This window comes from Peromyscus eremicus, chromosome 1, assembly GCF_949786415.1.
Source record: "Peromyscus eremicus chromosome 1, PerEre_H2_v1, whole genome shotgun sequence".
Taxonomy (NCBI): Eukaryota; Metazoa; Chordata; class Mammalia; order Rodentia; family Cricetidae; genus Peromyscus; species Peromyscus eremicus.
In genome coordinates, this window is record NC_081416.1 from 170,146,556 (window position 1) to 170,168,550 (window position 21,995).

At 52.0% G+C, this 21,995-nt stretch overlaps 1 protein-coding gene across 1 annotated transcript; it reads right to left on the minus strand.

Moving 5' to 3' along the window:
• Positions 1 to 4,021: 4,021 nt before the first annotated feature.
• Positions 4,022 to 21,827, minus strand: Ppp1r13l (protein phosphatase 1 regulatory subunit 13 like). Its single transcript, XM_059280727.1, has 13 exons — positions 21,549 to 21,827; positions 13,934 to 14,014; positions 13,697 to 13,839; positions 11,896 to 12,406; positions 11,718 to 11,816; positions 11,554 to 11,645; positions 10,427 to 10,856; positions 9,024 to 9,484; positions 6,938 to 7,069; positions 6,709 to 6,842; positions 6,421 to 6,587; positions 4,911 to 5,110; positions 4,022 to 4,430 (listed from the first exon to the last, which is right to left on the minus strand). Exons 2-13 carry the CDS (start codon positions 13,986 to 13,988, stop codon positions 4,392 to 4,394), a joined length of 2,463 nt encoding a protein of 820 aa, XP_059136710.1. The 5' UTR covers positions 13,989 to 14,014; positions 21,549 to 21,827; the 3' UTR covers positions 4,022 to 4,391.
• Between the last annotated feature and the right edge of the window lie 168 nt (positions 21,828 to 21,995).

A 21,995-nucleotide genomic window follows, 5' to 3' on the forward strand; every position in this document is an offset into this window, starting at 1 on the left:
AGTATAAATTCTTATCCTAATAGTGAAATGTTTCATTGAGGCTTGCCCAGTAATTGAGTAAAACCAAAACTTATTATAAGCCACAGTCATCCTAGGGTCCCCCCTGCTATGTAGCCTCCCTGGTTCTGTGGGTTGCAGTCTGATTGTTCTTTGCTTTATATCTAGTAGCCACTTATGAGTGAGTACATACCATGTTTGTCTTTCTGAGTCTGGGTTACCTCACTCAGGATGATATTTTCTAGTCCATCCATTTGCCTAGAAACTTCATGCTGTCATTGTTTTTCTCTGCTGAGTAGTACTCCATTGTGTATATGTACATATTTTCTTAATCCATTCTTCAGTTGAGGGGCATCTAGGTTGTTTCCAGGTTCTGGCTATTACAAATAGTGCTGCTATGAACATAGTTGAGCATGTGTCTTTGTGGTATGACTGAGCATTCCTTGGGTATATGCCCAAGAGTGGTATGGCTGGGTCTTGTGGTAGATCGTTTCCCAATTTTCTGAGAAACCACCATACTGATTTCCACAGTAGTTGTACAAGTTTGCATTCCCACCAACAGTGGAGGAGTGTTCCCTTTGCTCCGGATCCTCTCCAACATGGACTGTCATTAGTGTTTTTGTTCATAGCCATTCTGACAGGTGTAAGGTGGTATCTCAGAGTCATTTTGATTTGCAGTTCTCTGATGACTGAGGATGTTGAGCATTTCCTTAAATGTCTTTCAATCATTTGACATTCTTCTGTTGAGAATTCTCTGTTAAGCTCTGTAGTCCATTTTTTAATTGGATTGTTCAGTATTTTGATGTATAGTTTCTTGAGTTCTTTATATACTTTGGAAATCAGCCCTCTGTCAGATGTGGGGTTGGTGAAGGTCTTTTCCCATTCTGTAGGCTGCCTTTTTTTGTCTTATTGACCGTGTCTTTTGCCCTACAAAAGCTTCTCAGTTTCAAGAGGTCCCATTTATTAATTGTTGTGCTCAGTGTCTGTGCTGCTGGTGTTATATTTAGGAAGAGATCTCCTGTGCCAATGCATTCAAGAGTACTTCCTACTTTCTCTTCTATCAAGTTCAGTGTAACTGGATTTATGTTGAGGTATTTGATCCACTTGGACTTGAGTTTTGTGCATGGTTACAGATATGGATCTATTTGTAATCTTTTACATATTGACATCCAGTTATGCCAGCACCGTTTGTTGAAGATACTTTCTTTTTTCCATTGTATAGTTTTGGCTTCTTTGTCAAAAATCAGGTGTTCATATGTGCATGGATTAATATCAGGGTCTTCAATTCGATTCCATTAGTCTGTATGTTGGTTTTTACGCCAGTACCAAGCTGTTTTTATTACTATAGCTCTATAGTAGAGCTTGAGGTCAGGGATGGTGATGCCTCCAGAGGTTGCTTTATTATACAGAATTCTTTTAGCTATCCTGGGTCTTTTTTTTTTTTCCATATGAAGTTGAGTATTGCTCTTTCCAAGTCTGTGAAGAATTGTGTTGGGATTTTGATGGTGATTGCATTGAATCTGTAGATTGCTTTTGGTAGGATTGCCATTTTTACTATGTTAATCCTACCTATCCATGAGCATGGGAGATCCTTCCATTTTCTAATATCTTCTTCAATTTCTTTCTTTAGAGACCTAAAGTTCTTATCAAACAGGTCTATCACTTGTTTAGTTAATGTTATCCTAAGGTATTTTATATTATTTGTGGCTACTGTAAAGGGTGATGTTTCTCTGACTTCTTTCTCAGCCCTTTTATCATTTGTATATAGGAGTGCTACTGATTTTTTTTGAGTTAATCTTGTATCCTGCCACCTTACTAAAGGAATTTATCTGTAGGAGTTCCCTGGTAGAATTTTTGGGGTCACTTATGTACACTATCATATCATCGGCAAATAGTGAAAGTTTGACTTCTTGTTTTCCAATTTGTATCCCCTTGATCTCCTTTTGATGTGTTATTGTTCTAGCTAGAACTTCAAGTACTATATTGAATAAATATGGGGAAAGTGGACAGCCTTGTCTTGTTCCTGATTTTAGTGGAATCGCTTTGAGTTTCTCTCAGTTTAATTTGATGTTGGCTGTTGGCTTGCTGTAAATTGCCTTTATTATGTTTAGGTATGTTCCTTCTATTTCTGATCTCTCTAGAACCTTTATCATGAAGGGGTGTTGGATTTTGTCAAAGGCTTTTTCAGCATCTAATGAGATGATCGTGTGTTTTTTCTTTCAGTTTGTTTATATGGTGGATTACATTGACAGATTTTCGTATGTTGAACCATCCTTGCATCCCTGGGATGAAACCTACTTGGTCATGGTGGATAATTTTTTTGATGTGTTCTTGGATTCGGTTTGCCAATATTTTGTTGAGTATCTTTGCATCAGTGTTCATGAGGGAGATTGGTCTGTAACTCTCTTTCATTGTTTTTCTCTTTCATACTTTTTCCCACAGTTCTTGATCATGTGTCAAACCACCTAGCAGGACAGAGGCGAACCCAGCCAGACGCTAATGGGTCAGTGATGGGCAGGACCTCACCTTGCCTATGTCCAGCTGCTTAGTTACATGTACCTCTCTCTCTCTCTCTCTCTCTCTTTTTTTTTTTTTTTTTTTGAGACAGGGTTTCCCTGTGTAGCTTTGTGCCTTTCCTGGAACTCGCTTGGTAGTCCAGGCTGGCCTCGAACTCACAGAGATCTAGCTGTCTCTGCCTCCCGAGTGCTGGGATTAAAGGCATGTGCCACCATTGCCCGACCCTCTTGCTCTCTTAACTTAAACCCCATGTCAGGACCCTGAAGATGGACTTGGGGGAGGTGGCACCAGATCTTTTTATTTTCCTTTATATCCCTTTAAAAAATTTTGACTCCCTGTACCTTTTTCTTTCTTTCTTTCTTTTTATCATTATATTTTTTTTATTTTATAATTTAATTTAATTTTACATATCAGCCACGGATTCCTGTCCTCCCTCCTTCCGCCCCCCTACGCCCCTGTACCTTTTTCATTTGTTCTACTTCCTAATGATTAAAATGTCTTTCTTTGCTTTATTGCTAAATAATTAAATAAATAGAAGCTGGACGTGGTGGGGCACATCGGTCACCCCAAGCTCCAACAGGGTCTGAGGCAGGAGCATTACAGGTTTAAAGGTAGCCTAGACCACACAATAAAATCCTGTCTCAAATCTTTTAAAAAGCTGGACATGAGCAGGGAGGTGTTTGCATACTCCTTTAATCCCAGCACTCAGGAGGCAGAGGCAGGCGGATCCCTGTGAGTTCAAGGTCAGCCTGGTCTACAGAGCGAGTTCCAGGACAGCCAGGGCCACACAGAGAAACCTGTCTTGAAAAACAAAAAACGGGGGCTGGAGAGATGGCTCAGTGGTTAAGAGCGCTGGCTGCTCTTCCAGAGGTCCTGAGTTCAATTCCCAGCAACCACATGGTGGCTCACAACCATCTGTGATGAGATCTGGTGCCCTCTTCTGGTGTTCAGGTACATGCAAGCAAGCAGAACACTGTGTATAGATAATAAATAAATAAATCTTTAAAAAAAAAAAAAGAAAAGAAAGAAAAAGAAAAACAAAAAACCAAACCAAACAAAAAGCTGGGTATGGTAGCTCTCATCTTTAGTGCCAATACTTGAAAGGAAGAAGCAGGCTCAAGGCTAGCCTGAGCTACATAGCGAGATCCGGGCCAGTGAGAGCTATAGAGTGAGACAGTGTCTCAAAAAACGAAGAGTAAAATAAAAACATTGGACTTAGGTGTGACCGACACTGTGAGCAGTACCTTGTCTAGGTTTGTGTCAGGCTGACAAAACTAGTCAGCACGGACAGAATTCCTGGCGTCGGACAGAATCAAAGCGATGCTCGTTTCTGTGCAAACTACCTTTATTCACAAAGGAAGCGGTTCCCTGTGTCGTTAGAAACATTAAGCCACACAGGTGTGAAGGCACTTGGTTGGTTGGGGGGGGTGGGCAGACATCCTACTGAGGAGCCCTGCACCTCACCCAGGCCCCAAGGCTGCGGGGAGGAATGGGGGCTGCTGGGAGGAATCGGGGAGGAAAGGACTCCGAGAGAAATGAAGGGGTGGGTCACCCTCCCGGGCTCAGCTGTAACAATACGTGGCTTGCTGGCAGTAGGAGGCTCTTTGAACCAGATCTGATTTGGCAAGTGTGTGTATGGGGTCTCCCGCCCACAAAGGTCCTCAGCCCCACCTCACCCCAATGCCTGAGACGGCTTCCTGATCGTAAGTCTGGGGCTGCCCTCCTCGAGCTTCTGGAAGAACAGAGAACTTGTGTGCAGGCTGCAGCCCCCTGGAGATTAGGGCGCAGGTAGACGCAGCAGCAGACGGATCGGGACGGTCCGGGTGGAAGGCAGGCTGGCTTGCACTTTTCTCCTTGACAACTGTCCTTCATTCCTGCTAGATTTTGCTCCTCTGAGACTTCACCCTAGGGAAGAGCTGAGGGGAGGGGACCGTCAGACACCAGCCCTGTGTCTCCCACCCCCAGGAAGAGAGGCTGCCATCTAAACCACCAGCCACACCCCTGGCAAGGAGCAGGAAGACGTGGGGGAACCTGGACGCGGCTGCCATCCACTTTCCTGAGAGAAAGGGAAACCCTTGACCCGTACCACGGCACACCCAATAATGGATTCTTCTAGACTCCTTCCCTTCACCACTGTAATAATGAATTCTGTGTGTATGTGTGTGTGTAGATGTGACAGAGACAGTGGAGGTGGGGGAGGCCCATTTGTAGCTCAGGCTGACCTTAAACTTACTATGTAGCCCAGACTGGCCTTGAACTCTTAGCAATTCCCATGCCTCAGCCTCCAAAGTACTGGGATAACAGGAAACGATATCACCTTGCTCCTTCTCTTTCCCCAGAGCAGCCTGGCCAAAGCCACTCATAGCGGGCTCCCACCGGGTCCCCTCTGGACTCACCCCAAAGTAGTTGCGTGGCACATAGCCCTCCTGGCCATGCAGTGCCGCCCACCACCAGTCCGTCTCCTCTGGCCCGTCCCTCCGGAGCACCGTGACCGACTCGCCCTCCCGGAAGGACAGCTCATCCCCAAACTCGGCGCTGTAGTCCCAGAGCGCATACACGACGCCACTGTGCATCAGCCCCATGCTCTGCTCCACGTCTGGAAACGTAGGAAGAACACGGCGGTCAGGCCAGGGCCCAGGAACAGAGCCACGCAGAGGACAGCATGGCCCCTGCTAGCAGGGATGAGCCACGGGGAAAGCTGTCTGTGCCTCTGCCTGTGGGTGGGAGTGAGGGGCTCTGACATTTGAGGACTCTTGGTGTGTCAGAACGGGCAACCGACCCTCACTCAGAGCCAACAGCTGGTGTTGTCTCTCTCTCTTTTTTTTTTTTGGTTAAGATTTGCTTATTTATGCATTTTATGTAGATGGGTGTTTTGTCTGCATGTACATCTGCACACCAGAAGAGGGCACCAGATGCCACGGAAGTACAGAGATAAACGGTTGTGAGCTGCCACGGCAGTGCGGGGAACTGAACTCAACACTCTCAACTGCTGAGTGATCTCTCCAGGCCCTCACCTCCCTCTTTAAAATAGGCAGGGTCAAATGTAGCCCAGGCTGGCCTCAAACTAGGCAGACAGCCAAGGACGACCCTGAACGTTTGGTCTTTCTGGCTCCTCCTCTCAAGCTGCAGTATTACAGGTGTGGCCCACCACAGCAGTACCAGGGACAGAACCCAGAACCTCAATCATGCCAGACAAGCACTCTGCCAGCTGAGCCACACCCACCCACCCCTTTAAATGTATTTACTTTTTTATTTTATGTGCGTTGGTATTTTGCCGGCAGGTACGTCTGTACAGGAGTGTCATATGGAGTTGTAGAGGGTTGCCATCCACACCCCACCCCCTTTTTGAGACAGGTGCCTTCTAGAACTCCAGCTGGTCTCCGACTACAATCCTCCAGCCTTAGGAATGGGTCTGCATGCCTGGCCCCCATCCCCACCCCATACAATGTTAAATACTTCTGCTCCTTGACCCCTAATGCCAACCTATGACACCATCAGAGATGACGCACAAGCCTCTGGTGCGGTCTATCTTGACCGTCCCACTCACGCAATTCAGCCTGGTCGCTGGAGATCCCTGATGTGAACACAGCCGTATCTACAAGTGTCCCAGCCTCTAAATGACTTCAAAGCAGTCTGGTCATGGTGCCATACTGCCCTTCCTTAGACCAGGCTAGCCTGCAGCTCACAGAGCTCTACCTGCCTCTGCCTCCCTAGCGCTGGGATTACAAGTGTGCGCCGCTACAGCAGCTGGATGGTATATTTGGCATCTTGACGGCTCGCCCGTCAGGTGGAATGCAGGTGAGCTGTACAGCCTGCAGCTCCCAAGTCCCCGCCCATCAACGTGCATCTGCCAAGAGGGTCGCCCAGCGCCCACCCTCCACCCCCACCTCAGGCACAGCCTCGCACCTGCCAGGTAGGTGGCACAGTCCGCGTAGCCCTCTCGGTAAGGGTCGCACTTTTCGATGGCAGTAGCACCGTCACTGAGCGTGGTGGCAAAGATGGCTGCGCCATGCTGCACCAGTGCGGTACAGATGGCAGTGTCATTACATGACGCCGCACAATGCAGGGGTGTCCTGGCGGCAGAGGGGTGAGTGAGAGGGAGGTCCCAGCCGGCAGCGCCAGCCTACCGCAAGTGCCCAAGTGCGCGTGCCAAGGCTCCTCCCACCTCCCAGCAGGGGCGCGTGGAGGACTCACCAGCCGTGGCTGTCAGGGGAGTTGACATTGGCGCCCGCAGCGATGAGGAAGTCCACGATGGGGTAGTTGGCGCCGCAGATGGCATTGTGCAGAGCGGTGATGCCCTCCTCGTTGGGCTGGCTTGGGTCATTCATCTGGGAACAGGGAGAAGACGACTCAGCACCGCCCAAAGTCACCTCGTGCTCTCCTTATACTATCACCTGGGGTGGGGATGGGGGGAACACCTCACCTCCTTCACCGCCTGCTGCACCACGTCCAGCTCCCCAGTCAGCGCTGCGTCCAACAGCAGCACCAGTGGGTTGAGGCGCGCACGCCGGGCCTTGCGCGGGGAGCCCACTTTGCGCAGTACCGAGCGCATTTCCTGCAGGACAGGGCGGGGCTTCAGTGAGACTTGCCCACCCACATCTCAGTGGGAAAAACAGACCCAAGGCATACACCGGGTCAGGAGGATTCACACCTAGGCAGGGAGGCGTGAAGGTAGGGAGGGCTGGCCATGCCCTTGTACATTGTACATTGGTCCTTTACAACTGCGAGGTCAGCCTATGACTTTGGAATCTGGAAGCCTGAGATCTTAGAGCAAGCTAGGAAGGCATGGAGTAGGTGGTCTACAGCAATTACTTCTGTAAGACAGGCATGGTAGTGTGGTTGAGGCAGTGAGTTAAAGGACAGCTTAGAGCCAGGTGGTGGTGACACACACCTTTAATCCCAGCACTCGCCAGGCAGAGGAAGGAGGTTCTCTGTGAGTTTGAGGCCAGCCTGGTTTACAGAAAGAGTTCCAGGACAGCCAGGGCTACACAGAGAAACCCTATCTTGAAAAACGAAGAAGAAGAGGAAGATCTTCAAGGACAATGTAGGCTATATACTGAAACCCTTTTTAAAACAAAACAAAACGAAACAAAAAAAAAAAATCCACAAAACCACTGATTGTTAATTTTGATTGACAACATCTCAAATTCCAACACTCAGGAGGCAGAGGCAGGCAGATCTCTGTGAGTTCAAGGCCAGCCTGGTCTACATAGTAAGTTCCAGGACAGCCAGGGCTGTTACACAGAGAAAACTTGTCTCGAAAAACCAAAAAATAGCCAGGTGTTGGTAGCGCATGCCTTTAATCCCAGCACTTGGGAGGCAGAGGCAGGTGGATCTCTGTGAGTTCGAGGACAGCCTGGGCTACAGAGTGAGTTCCAGGAAAGGCGCAAAGCTACACAGAGAAACCCTGTCTCAAAACAAAACAAAACAAAACAAAAAAACATTAAAAAAAAACCCACAAAAAATAGATTAAAAAAAATAACACATGTAGAATCACCATGGAAAGAAATCTCTGGCTAGGTCTGCAAAGGGGTGTCTAGATTGGGTTACTTAAGGTGGGCCCACCTGGATTGGTGCCACCATTCTATGGGCCAGGGTCCTAGACTGAATAAGGAGAATAGAGCCAAAACCACCAGCATGTATCTGTCTGCTTCTTGACTGCGGAGACAAGGTAACCAGCTGCCTTCTGTCCCTGCTGCTATCCTTTCCCTGCCACAATGGACTGTACCCTCAAACTGAGCCAAAAATATCTTTCCTGGACTTGCTATTGCTAATAATATTATACACACAATGGCAACAAACAAAAAAACAGCACCAATGAATTTCTGGGTCAGTGTTAACAATGGGAGGGTCACAGTTATGTCCCAGGAAGCAGTCAATCCTCACGGCAAACCGATCAGTTGGCCACTGCTATTCTCACCCCCATTTCATAGACACAGAGTGGCTAAGTGCCTGGCCCTAGGATGTACAGCTGAATAAGTGGCATGCGGACAGATGGAAAACTCTGCAGTTGGTACACACAAACCTTGATGACCAAAGTCTTGAGGACCAGAGACTCTTACTTCACCAGGAAACAGAGCAGAAGCACCCAGAAAAAGTAGGTACCATAGACTGTCCGGTTTCCAGGTCTCAGATAAACCCATGGTCACACTGAAAACTCACATCAATCACAGGTATAAAATTGAGATTCATGAAAGAATGCTGGGGGTAAGACATAGGCAAATGAAGCCAAGGTGCCAGGTCACCCCTCCATCCATCCAGTCTCTCCCTTTTTCCCTGAGCCCAGCCCTAACCACACAAAAGACTACATTTCCCAGGCTCCATTGCAGCATGGTGGCTGCCATCTTGGGTCATGAAGTCAGGCTAATCTCAATGGATGTGGTGTAGCCAGGGGATAACGTGTGAGTGCAACACTAGGTTTCATTTAAACCACTATATGGTGAAGACTTTTTTGTTAAAGTAACTGTATCAGAGATGAGCACACACCATAGTCTCCTCCAGTGACTTACCATGCTCTGAGGCTGCTCTGGAAGACTGCTCTGGGGTGGGGCTGGGGGTGGGATGGGAGCTGGTGGGGCGGGAGCAGGGGGCCCTGCCCTGGCCTCGGATCCCTCTGTGATTGTGGACAGCTCTGGCTCAGGCCCGCCAGGCCCTGGGCCACCATGCCGATGGAAAAGTCTATTGATGATCAGCTGGTATTGCTTCTTGTGGGTGGGGGGCAGGGCCACAGCAGGGCTCTGCTCCATGGAGCCTCTGCGCTTGAGGGGCCGAGGAATCTCTGCCAGCACTCGGGCCACCTCCTCCAGCTCAGGCACCGTCTGTGCCTCGGGCGGCAAGGCTGGCTGTAGCCTGGTGGGGCTGAGGGGCCGAGTGACGGTGCCTTCTTCTGTGTCCCCGGCCTCCAGCACGGGAGCCAGTAACCCCTCCAGCTCTGGCTCTGGCTCCAGCTCGGCAGGGGGTTTGAGGAGGCCTGCAAAGAACAAGAGCCCCATCAGAGGAAGAGTAACCAGGAGTTTCCCAAGATCTGTAACTTCCAGGATGTAACCAGCTCCTGCGTGGTGTGACCTCTCTAGACTACACTTTGCCTGGGCTGTACATAATATAATGTTATGGGATCCCCTATTTATTGAGCATCTATATGCCAGATTTATTTATTTATGGTGCTGAGCACTGAACCCAGGGCAGATGATAGACATTCTAAGCACTGAACTACCACCTCGGCCCTACATACCCATCACCCTTCTACATTGTGGAGATCAGTGATCATCTCCATTTTACAGAAAGGAATCTGAGGCTCAGAGAGGGAAAGTCACTTGCCCCAAGTCACACAGCTGGAATCTGCACTCCCACCACCAACAATAAACTTGGTTTTCTAGGATCCTAAGAATTTCACTCCCTAACATCTTATGCAGAAAATTCCAAAGCAGAAGCCTAGTGTCCTAGGGTCTCTTCTCTCTGTTTTACATCCCCTCCCTCCACAGTGGCGCTTCAGAAGCAGGTGAAAACATTAAACTGGTCTTTATCCACCATCCCAATGTCTGGCACAAACCTACAAGGTAAACACTGTGATGCTCTTTTCACAGGGCAACCTGCTCTTACTATGCACTGGGCCTTATTTCCAAGACTTGATATGGCTTTAGTACCATGTCCCAAAAGACAGGGCTTTCTCAGGATTCAGCTTTTACACTCAGGAAGAACACAAGGTTCAGAGAGGTTATTAAAGTACATGCCCCGAGCTTCCCAGCATGGGACTTGGCTCAACCACCATGTAACCCTGGCTCCTGTGTGCATTCCTAGGTTTATCTGGCCCGGCTCTGTGCAGGCACAGTGTCTGGACTCAGGCTTGGCTGTCCTGGCTGCCCAGCTGCTCTGGTCCCCATCATTTGTGCTGGGACCCCTTCAGCTGACTCACCTTCATTCACGGGAGGCCAAGTCTGTGGAGGTGCCGGAGTCTGAGGCTGGGCCTGGGACTGGGGGGGCATCTGAGGTTGGGGCTGGGGGGGTGGCTGAGGGGGTGGCTGGGGAGGTAGCTTGGGTGGGGGTGCTCGGGAGAAGATGGGGGATCCCGGGAGCACAGCCCTGCTGGCTCCATGCTCCCAGAAAGCATTCTGGAGCTTAAAGATCATGCTGAGGGGTATGGGGCGCTGGCGCAGTGTGTTGCGGGGCTGGGGGCTGGAGGGGGGCATGGGGATGCGGCTGACGGGCTGCCAGCTGCGGGGCAAAGTGCCTGAGGGGCCTGCTGAGCCCACAGAGCGGCGGTAACTGCCTATGTCAGAACGCCTGTCGGTGGCCAGAGGGGACACTTTGTAATTGCGTGGCAATGTGGCGCTGGTGATGTTGTCCTGCAGTGGGGAGAGAAAGGGAAGAGGAAGGAACTTAGGTTCAGGGCAAGAGGATGAGGGAAAGGCAAGAACATGTCTATGATGGCCCACACCAGTGGTCCCAGGCTGGGGCAGGAGGACTGCCTTGACTGTAAGACCAGTGTGGACTATAGAAAACACACACACACACACACACACACACACACACACACACACACACGAGGAAGAGCATCCATGCTTGGAGGCTACCACTCAGAAGGCTGAGGTAGGATTCAAATCAGTTTATTGAAAACTAAGCAGAAGTTTGTGGATATGGCTAGCTTAGTAGTAGAGCCCCTGCCTAGAATCCCCCAGTGAGGGGCTGGGGATGTGGCTCAGTGGTAGAGCCCCTGCCTAGAATCCCCTAGTGAGGGGCTGGGGGTGTGGCTCAGTGGTAGAGCACCTGCCTAGAATACCCTAGTGAGGGGCTAGGGGTGTGGCTCAGTGGTAGAGCACCTGCCTAAAATCCCCCAGTGAGGGGCTGGGGGTGTGGCTTAGTGCTATCCACTCACTTAGAATGAACTAGGCCCTAGATTCAATCCTCAGCCTCCCACCATAAAGAGCATAAGAACACACACACACACACACACACACACACACACACACACACACACACACACACACACACACACACACGGACCCTCCACCTTCACACCTGTGCTGCCCACCTGCCCCTCACCTTGCCACTGCCCCCAAGCCCATCCAGGCTGCTCTCTCTCCAGGGTAAGAGCTGCAGGCCCGGCGAGGCAGGCCGTGTAAAGACATCCAGCCCTGCAAGACACACATCGTTAGGATGGACTTCAGACCCCTGTCCTCCAGGTCACCCCATACTCTGTCACTCACGTTCATAGCTCGCTGTCTGTGAAGGCTTTTTCTCATAAGCCACGTCTAAGTCAGACTCGTTCCAGGCTTTCGGGGGCCTCCGGCGCAGCGTCAGGTCGTCTGGGGGGAACGGGTGCGTGAGTGAGGGTGTAAGCATAGACTGGACCGGGCCAACCTCCCTAAGACTGGGTCCCTGTACCTTGTGCGCGAAGCGGCGGGGCGAAGGCACTGCCACCCGCGCCCAGCAGGGGGCTCCCGAACGCAGCCGGCGCGTCATAGCCTGCAGCGGGTGGACGTGGGGAAGGTCCCCGTTCTGGGAAGAAGGCTTGGGGCCCCTCGGCTAGAGGGCTGCCCCGGGGGGACCCTGAGCGGCCCAGGTAGTCGAAGGGCGTCGGAGGGCCCGGCTGGCGCAGTGAGCCAGTCACCGGCCGCGGGGACGGCGCCCGGCCATGGGGACTGCCCGCCCCGTCAAAGGCGCGGGGTCTGGGCGATGGCGCGCGCTCCAGGCTGCTGTAGGCATCGGGCTGCAGGTAGATGGGGGTGCGTGGGGAGGACGGCCGGCCCTTGGGGGACAGAGGGCTGTAGGGGTGCAGGGATGGGGCACTCTCCGAGCGTCCAAAACGGGCCTCTGTGCCATCGGTGGACGTCTTCTGGGGGGACCCTCTGCTACCAAAATGCTCCAGGATGGGGCTGGTGCTGTACCGGGACATCTGTGGGGAAGTCGGGCATGGAAGAGTCAGAGGAGACGATAGGGGGCCAGTGGGGGAGATCAGCGTAGGTGATGGAAAGTCAATGCAGAGACTCAGATTGGGCCTGCTGACTTCGAACACGAGGTACGGAGTGTGGGCAAAGCCTGGGCGCGAGGGGGGTCTAGCTTGTTACTGGCTCTTTTCTATGACTTAAGAAAAGGCCTTTTGCTTCAGTCACTTTTTTCCCCACGTTAATCCCAGCACTTGGGAAGCAGAGGCAGCGGATCTCTGTGAGTTTGAGGCTAGCCTGGTCTACAGCATGAGTCCCAGGACAGTCTGGATTGTACTCAGAGAAACCGTGTCTGTGTGTGTGTGTGTGTGTGTGTGTGTGTGTGTGTGTGTGTGTGTGTGTTTGTGTGTGTGTCGGGGGTGAGGTGGGGTGGGGAGTGGGCAGGCTCACACCTTTAATTCCAGCATTCACAGGTGGGTCTCTGTGAGTTCCAGGCTAGCTAGGGCTACATACTGAGACTCTGTCTTTTTGTTTGTTTTTTTTTTCCCTCGAGACAGGGTTTCTCTGTGTAGCTTTGCGCCTTTCCTGGCTGGATCTCGCTCAGTAGACCAGGCTGGCCTCGAACTCAGAGATTCGCCTGGCTCTGCCTCTCGAGTGCTGGGATTAAAGGCATGCGCCACCACTGCCCGGCGAGACTCTGTCGTAAAAAATAATAAATAATGCTGGGCGGTGGTGGCGCACGCCTTTAATCCCAGCATTCGAGAGGTAGAGCCAGGCGGATCTCTGTGAGTTCAAGGCCAGCCTGGTCTGCAGAGCGAGATCCAGGACAGGCACCAAAACTACACAGAGAAACCCTGTCTTGAAAAAAAAAAAAACCCAAAACAAACAAACAAATTATTTTTGAGACAGGGTCTCTCACGAAGCTCAGGCTAGCCTGAAGGTCTCCATGTAGCTGAGGGTGGCCGTGAATTCCTTATCTTCCTGCCTCGGCCTCTCCAGTATAACAGGTGTGTGCTGCAAGCCTTGATTTTATACAGTATGGGAGACGGAACCCTGACCTTCATTCATGCTAGGCAAACATACTACCAATTTAGCCAGCCTCCTTGAACTCACTACGAAGCAGAGAGGCTGGCACTGAATTGATCCTTCTGCCTTAGTTTCCCTAGTGCAGGGATTATCAGCCTGCTCTCCATGCCTCTCTTCTAGATGGCCTTGCATACCTCACAACCTGAACACCCTTAGAAATTCAAGCCTTCCCTGGGGCATGGAGAGAAGCTGGCTTTGGGGGTCACCAAGCTCACCCTAGGGGGAACTCCAGCCTGCGGGCCAGGAGGCGCTGGCGAGTCTGACCACAGGGACTCTAACTGCTTGGTCAGTTCGTCCACTTTGGCGGCCGCGGTGTCCAACTCCATCTGTTTCAGATCCATGTGCTTCATGGCCAGCGCTGGGTGGGTGGGAGCGGAGGTCAGGACCGCGCCCCCTCCGCCCCGCCCCGCCCCTTGCCGGGCCCCGCCCATCCGCCCCTGCCCCCAGCTCACACTGGAAGTTCAGATCCAGAAGATCCCTCGCATTCTGGAATGCTTCGCTGTCCATGGTGCCGGCCGGAGCAGGGTGCCTGCCTGGATGGAGAACTTGCTGAGACCCTTCAGGCTACGCCCCTCCAGGCCCCACCCTCAGGGAAGCCGGGAGGCTCAACAGCCATTAAGTCTCCAAAATACCAATTCCTTCAAAACTCTGTCCACGTCCATAAGCTACATAGAAGTCCGAAGCCATTCTAGAAAAGTTTGGGATAGCCAGGCGGTGGTGGTGTAAGCCTTTAATCCCAGCACTCAGGAGGCAGAGGCAGGCGGATCTCTGTGAGTTTTAGGCTAGTCTGGTCTACAGAGTGAGTTCCAGGACAGCCAGAACTGTTCCACAGAGAAACCCTGTCTTGGAAAACAGAAAACCAAAACCAAACAAAAAGTTTGGGACAAAGAATCTTTCTATCACCTATCATGTGATATTGAACTGAGGCTGAAATAATTGTTACTTTAATGAATGTTTACTAGGGATCAGGAGACACCACCAGATGTTTTGTTGTTGATTTTTGTTTTGTTGTGTTTATTGCTGTAATGAGGATTAAAGACAGTGCCACATACATGCTAGGCAGGGGCTCTACCACTGAGCCACATCCCCAGCCATCATTTTACTTTTCATGTTGACACAGGGTCTTTTTAAGTATTCAGGGTGGCCTGGAAAACTTTATGTAGCCTAAAACTACATAGGCTTCAAACTCACAATCTTTGGCTTGCCTTGGCCTCCGGGACTTTTGGACTACAGGCCTGTCCCTGCACAATAAGTTTGTTGTTGTTTGGCTTTTGTTTTGTTCATTTTTAGATTATTTATTTTATGTGTAGGAGTGTCTACACGTCTGCACGCTTGGAGTCCATGGAGATCAGAAGAGGGTGTCAGATCCCCTAGAAATATAGTCATAAATAGTTGTGAACCACCATATGGGTGCTGGGAACTGAACCTGGGTCCTCTGCAATAGCAACAAGTGCTCTTAACTTCTGAGCCATCTCTCCGACCTGTTTTTGCTGTTGTTTGGAACAGGATCTCACGTAGCCCAGGCTGGTCTAAAGCTTGTATGTAATTTAGGTTGATCTCAAACTTCTGATCCTCCTGCCTCTACACCTTGAGTGCTGAGATTATAGGCCTGGAGCACCAGGTGGATTGTGTGGTACTGGGAATGGACCCAGGGCTTCATGCACATTACGTATGCACGTTACCAACTGAGCCACATCCATAGCTCCCACTCCACCTCTAAACAATAGTTATGAGCCAGGCATGTGTCATTCACCTGTAATGTTAGCTCTCAGGAGGCAGTTGTAAAGGATTTCTAGCTCCAGACCAGCCTGGGCTACAGAATACATTCAGTCTAGCCTGGGCTACAGAGTGAGCCCTGCCTTAAAAAAAAAAAAAAACCCAACCAATTCTACTAGCATGCTAGTAGAAAGGCTACATAAGTGAGAAGCTAACCTGGGTTAAAGGCTTTGGGAGAGCTGGCTCAGTTGGTGCAGGCCTTTCTGTATAGGCATGAAGAACTGAGGTCAGCCCTTAGCACCCCGGTAAAACTCTGAGAGAACAGGTGCATGCTGGGAGTGCAGGTGCATGCTGGGAGTGCAGGTGCATGCTGGGAATGCCAGCTACAGGAAGCAGAGACAGGCAGTGGCTGCTTAGCTACTCTTGCCAAATCTATTCAGAAAGGAACCCTGTCTCAAAAATTAAGGTGGGGGATGGAGAGATGGCTCAGAGGTCAAGAGGTTGGATTCCGAGCACCCACACAGCAGCTTACAACCATCTGTAACTCCAGTTGCAGAGGATCCAACACCTTCTTCTGGCCTCCATGGGCATCAGGCACACACATGGTGCACAGACATGCACGCATGCAAAACACTCATACACATAAAACAAAACAAATAAATCTAGAAAAACAACCACACATAAGGCGGAGGATATGTGATATTGACCCCGGGCTTCTATGTGCAAGGACACACCAACACATGATACATAGCAACACACTCCACACACAGAAGCACTACACACTACCACATCACACACAGAGAGAGACACACACACACCCCACCCACAGAAACACTACACACGCATCACACAGAGAGACACACACACCCCACCCACAGGAGCACACACACACACTCCACACACAGAAACACTACACACGCATCACAGAGAGACACACACACCCCACCCACAGGAGCACACATACATATTCCAGACACAGCAGCATACACACACAAAACCTTCTTGCTAAGAAGCAAGAAAATACACCTCAGACAGCTTGGCACCAAGGCCACGTCTGTGGTGCACCCCTTCATCCCAGCACTTGGGGGGTGCAGGCAAGAGGATCATGAGTTAAGACTCAGCCTCGGCTACTCAGCAAGTTGGAGGTTAGCCTAGAAAATACGAGACCCTGTCTCCAAAAGCAAAAAGAAAGAAGAAGAAATAAAAGGTAAGAGAAGAAAGAACCCTGGGGTAGGATTGTTCAGCAGCTCTGGGCACTTCCTACTGTTTCAAGGAGCCTGAGTTCAGTTCCCAGCACTGATATGGAGCGGCCCACAGCTTCCTGGAACTCCAGCGCCAAGGAATCCAACATCCTCTCCAGCCTCAGAGAGCACCAGCATTCATGTGCACATACCAACATACATACGCATACTTAAAAATGAAATAAATCAGCCGGGCGGTGGCAGTGCGTGCCTTTAATTCCAGCACTCGGGAGGCAGAGGCAGGTGGATCTCTGAGTTGGAGGCCAGCCTGGTCTATAGAGAGAGTTCCAAGACAGCCAGGGGTGGGGACATCACTGCTTCCTCTCTGCCACTGTCTACAAGAGGCCCTGTTCACACTGACCCATTGTTAAGAGCAGGAACAGGGAGGGGGCTGGCCAGGGCCAGAGAGGCAGCTGTGGTCACCAGCGAGCAGGAGGAAGCTAGGCCGCCGGGAACCGGTTACACCAGCCATCTTTATCCCCATGACGGCCGCCTCGCCCGCCAGCTCTGTCACCTTTTAGCTTTGGCGGTAAAGGTGTAGGCCGTGGGGCCAGCTGGGACATGTTGACACCAGCCTCTGCCTGGGAAGCCACAAGGAACAGAACCTGTTGGGGCTGGTGGCTCATCTGAGCATGCGTGACCTTGAGTTCTCTCCACTCCTAGGGCTGGAGACTCCCTGACTCCTGAGATCCCCACAAGCAGGAGGATTTAAACTAAGTATTCCGAAAGGCCCTTCTGATCTCAAAGAGGGCTCCACTCTGAAACTTGATGTTGTATTTGGTCTCACTGTGTAGCCCAGACTGTCGAGGAACCTTACTAATGGTTCCTCCTGCCTCTCTGTGGCTGGAGCTGCAGACAGCATCACCCCACCCAGTAAGGACTCTGAGATGGGGAGCTCTACAAAGGGGGACCTGAAAGCTTAAGTGTCTACTGAGAGAAATTTATGAACTGGAAAAGGGGATCTAGCTCAATGGTAGAGCCCCTGCCTAGAATCCCCCAGTGAGGGGCTGGGGGTGTGGCTCAGTGGTAGAGCCCCTGCCTAGAATCCCCCAGTGAGGGGCTGGGGGTGTGGCTCAGTGGTAGAGCCCCTGCCTAGAATCCCCGCCTCCCCCATGAGGGGCTGTGGGCGTGGCTCAATAGTGGAGCTCTGACTATCATTAGTGAGGTCCCAAGTTCAATCCCTAGTAGAAAACTTAGGATCCAAGTCCAAGATTCTATCTCTTGAACATTCTAGAATTCTGTGATTTGTTTTGCCCACAATTTCTAGTTTTCCTGCTGCTCTCTGTCTGTCCCAGAATTGCACTCTCCTGGAGTCCACCACAAGCCAGAAACCAGAGATGGAGAGGTGAACTCTGGAAGGCCCCGAGAAGAGTGCCTCAGTTGCTTAACTTGTAAAACAAAGATAAATGGGTTACCTCACTGGACCAGTGCAAAGATCTATCTAGACAGAAGACGCAAGAGGAATCAGGCCTCGGAAAGTAGACAGTACAGTCAGGCCTGGCCGCACACACCTGTAATCCCAGCTTACTTAGGAGGCCGAGGAAGAGTTCAAGGTCTGTCTGGGCAGCAGAGTACATCGAAGGGGCCAGCCTGGGCAACCCTATCTCAAAATCAAAGTTTAAATAAAGGGCTGGGCATGGTGGCACACGCCGGTAACGCCAGCTTTCAAAGGCAGAGGTCTGAAGATAGCCAGGCTTGTTTACATCTCATGGTCAGGCCAACCAGAGCAGAAACGACCCGGTCTCCAGGCTGGAGCGGGGGCTCCGCCGTTGAGAGTGTATGGAGGGCCAGAGTTCCAGTTCCCAGCTGCGTATACCAGCTCCAGCTGCAGCCTCGACCTCCGTAGGCACCGGCACTCATGTGTGCACAGAGGGCTGAGACACGGCTCAGCAATACGTGCCTGTTCTTCCAGAGGACAGGAATTCAGTTCCCAGTATCCGACAGGAAGAGGATCCTTTGGCAAATGCACCATTATCAACTGGCTAGGACCCTCATTTCTGGTTCTGAGAGCAAAGGGGTTCCCAGCGGTGTTGTGGGTGGCAGGAACACTTCGACCGCCAGGGGGCGCGCGTCCCCCGCGGGCCCAGTGGCTGAGCTCAGGCCCGGGGAATGCGAGGCGGGCCCGGGCAGGTGCACAGCTCCCCGGGGCCAGGGAGCGGGGCGAGCCAGGGGAAGCAGAGCCTCTGTTCCCAGGCTCCTGTCCCTGCCCTCCACCCTCAGGTCTTCTTCCTTGGGCTCCTCTCCAATTCTAGCTCCCCCTTCAACAGGCTCCCATCTCTGCTCCACCCTTGGGTCTCAAGACCTTGCCCGGCCTCCTCTGCACCCCAGCCAGGCTCTCAGAGTTGAAGGATCTTATTGGGCTTCCTGAAGAAGTCAGTGGGATCCAGGTCAGGGATTGGAATGGGTTGGGAACACCCAAAGTGTAATCCTCCACTCTAGCCGGGTCAGACTTGATGTTTGCCTCTGTGGAATGGGCTAGGGACTTCCCCTAGCTAACCCTCGGCCTTGAGCTAGTTATTGTGACATCTTCTTTCTCCCTCGGTTTCCTCATGTGTACTCTGTGTGTGCGTGCGTGCGTGTGTGTGTGTGTGTGTGTGTGTGTGTGTGTGTTTGGGGGGATTAATGCCTTCACCCAGAGGAGGTGTGAGCGTCGGAGGACCTAAATTACACAGTGTTTACAACAGTGCAAGGACCGAATGTCTCGCATCCTGGACTGTTATTCTACCAGCCTTCCTCCATGGTTCTCTAGGGTAACACAGATGAGCACTCAGGACGCTGAGGCACGAGGATCTCTAGTTCAAAGCCACCCAGGGCTACATAAGCGACACTGTCTCCAACAAACAAGAGCTGAACTTCAGCTCCCAGCAACAGAGTGGCTTATGGAGCTCGCACATGGCTTGGGTTCAGTCTCTGAGGCCAGGGGGAATCAATCGCACACGGGCAGGCTCAGAGCCAGGGACGAAAACCCAGGCGCTGTAGATTCTTCCAGAGACTCTTCTGTGAGGGATCTTGGTTGGTTGGTTTGTTTACATAACCCTGGCTTGTCTGGATCTATGTAGACCAGGCTGACCTGGAATTCAGAGATCTGCTTTCCCTGCCTCCCTAGTGCTAGGATTAAAAGTACCACCACGCCCCACAGTGGTTCTGGTTTTTTTGTTTTGTTTTGTTTTGTTTTTTGTTTCTCAGTGTACTCTGAGCTGTTCTGGAACTCACTCTGTAGACCAGGCTAGCCTCGAACCCAGAGATAAGCCTGCCTCTGCCTCCCTAGTGCTGGGATTGAAAGGCATGTGTCACCCCTACCCAGCATCCATGGTATACTTAAACTTCCAATCCTCCCGCCTCCACCTCCCAGTGCTGGAAATACTGGCATGTAACATGATAGTCTGGTTTATTCAGTTCTGGGGACCAAACCCTGAGGATTCCTGACTGCTGGACAAGCAGTCTACCTTCCGAGCCCACATGCCAATAACCCCTTCTTTCTGTGATTCTAAGAGCCCTGGGCTCTGTTGCCAGTGGTCCCAACTGCCTGAGCTTTTGGACCACAGAACCCTAAACTTCCCACCGGCAACAGTGATTTCCCCAGGAATGCAGGCAGGACTACGGCAGGGTGAGAACCCTGGAAGATTCCAGACAGAAACTGGCAAGATCCCAGGGTGTGGGTGGTGTGTGTTTGCCAGCCTCAGTTTCCCCAATGCTAGGGAGGAGTCCTCCCCGGGGTCAACAAACTGCCCTGAAAGGTGGAACTCGCTGTTCCTACCTTTGGGCGCTTGCCAAACGCTTCTGTGGCCGGGGAGATCCATCCTGACCTGAACCCGGCAGGACTGTGTGACTATTATTGTTTCATTTCAGGCTGTCAGCGGGTGTCCTGCCAGGCATTAACCCTCCCTCTTCAGATCCTTGTCCCCCGCTGGGCTTCTCAACACACACACACACACACACACACACACACACACACACACACACACACACACCACGTAAGGGCCCAGAGGTGGAGAGACAGAGGGAATTGCCTGCCTGCTCCTGCCCTCTCCCAAGCTCAAGGACAGACAGACACCTCCAGAATTAGCCTCCATCCCTCCCTTATCTCCCACAATACCTTAGGTCAGACAGATGGAAGTGGAGGTGACATTTCTCACCTCTGGGTCAGAGGGAGGAACCCCACCCCGGGAGGAAGAAGGCTAATTAGAAAAATCTGGTGGGAGTGAAGGAATTCTTTCCACAGACAGCTGTCAAGGAGGGAAGGAGATCTCAAACTCAGCTGCCTGTATGGCCCACTAGCCTCGGTTTACCCTTTCGTTCTGTGTAAATGCAGCAGACGCGGTCACACAAGCCTCCCGGATCCAGCCCCTGGTCCTGTTATTCTAGCCTGGGCTCTACAATGACCTCAGCAAACCCCAGTTATTTCCCACCCCAATGGGGCAACAAGAGGTCCGACCCCGTCTCCGCTAGGGGGCGCCTTGGGTCGATGTGCCTCCTCTGGTTAGGCAGGTCTGACGCCCCGGTTAATGACATGTTGGGGATTCGCTCAGCGGCACACAAGAGGTTGAAGAGCTGCCCCGGTTTCTCATCCCCTGCCCCCACCCCAAAACCAGAAAGCGGGGTGTAGCGCCGGGACATAGCCTCTGAGGGACCCACGTTCCCCCCTGCTCCGTGCTTGTCCCACTCTTTTCAAAAACCAGAATCCACTACCCCAGTGCCACTATTTGACGCAAAGACCTGGTGGCTCGGTGCTGGAGGCAGCTGGAGGGCGCCCGGGCGCCCAACCCTTCTCGAACGTCCTAACCTCCCACATCTACCCACAAGTCAGAGACCGGAGACCCCCAACATCCCCCCGAGACACTTCCAAGAGTCCCCCAATTAAAGTATTCAAGAATTCCAGCTCCAATGGCTCCCCAGGACTAAAGGCTCCGAGTACTCCTCAGATCTCAGGAGTCCGAGACCCCATCCATATGCCCAGTGAAGCCGGCACCCCAGTTGCCTCTTTCCAGGGACCCAGGCGTGAGCGCCCCACATTTTGCCCCGGGACTTAAGGTCCGAGGTCCCACCAAGTGCTCCCAGGGACGCGGTGTCAGTTTCTAGGGTGGCAGACCCCAGGTGGGGTGGAACTCACGCGTCCGGGGCAGATCCTGGCACCGGGGGGCTTTTCCTCGGGCTCCGGCTCCGGCTCCAGCGGCGGGGAGCGGAGGACGGGGCGGGGCAGTCGCCGGGGAACAGGTTAGACGACGTGACTCTGACTGGAGGGAGGCGTGTCCCGCAGGGGAGGGAGAGCTGCGGTCGCCTCGAGCACCTTGGGATTTGTAGTCCCGGAGAGGCGGGGCGCAGCCTGGGACATTCCCTTTTGGAGTCAGGCGCGATCCATTTCACAGACAGCAAGAGCGAGGACAAGAAGATCGAGGGCGCCCTGGACAGTGAAATGCACAGGAGTCCAGACCCCCACTTCACTGCGGGTGCAGGGGAAGAACTCCTGAGCCCGACCCCACTCTCCAGGCTCAGTTTCCCAGGCGGGGAGAAATTCACACGACCCAATACTATGGCGAGAAAAGGACCCGAGCCCCGG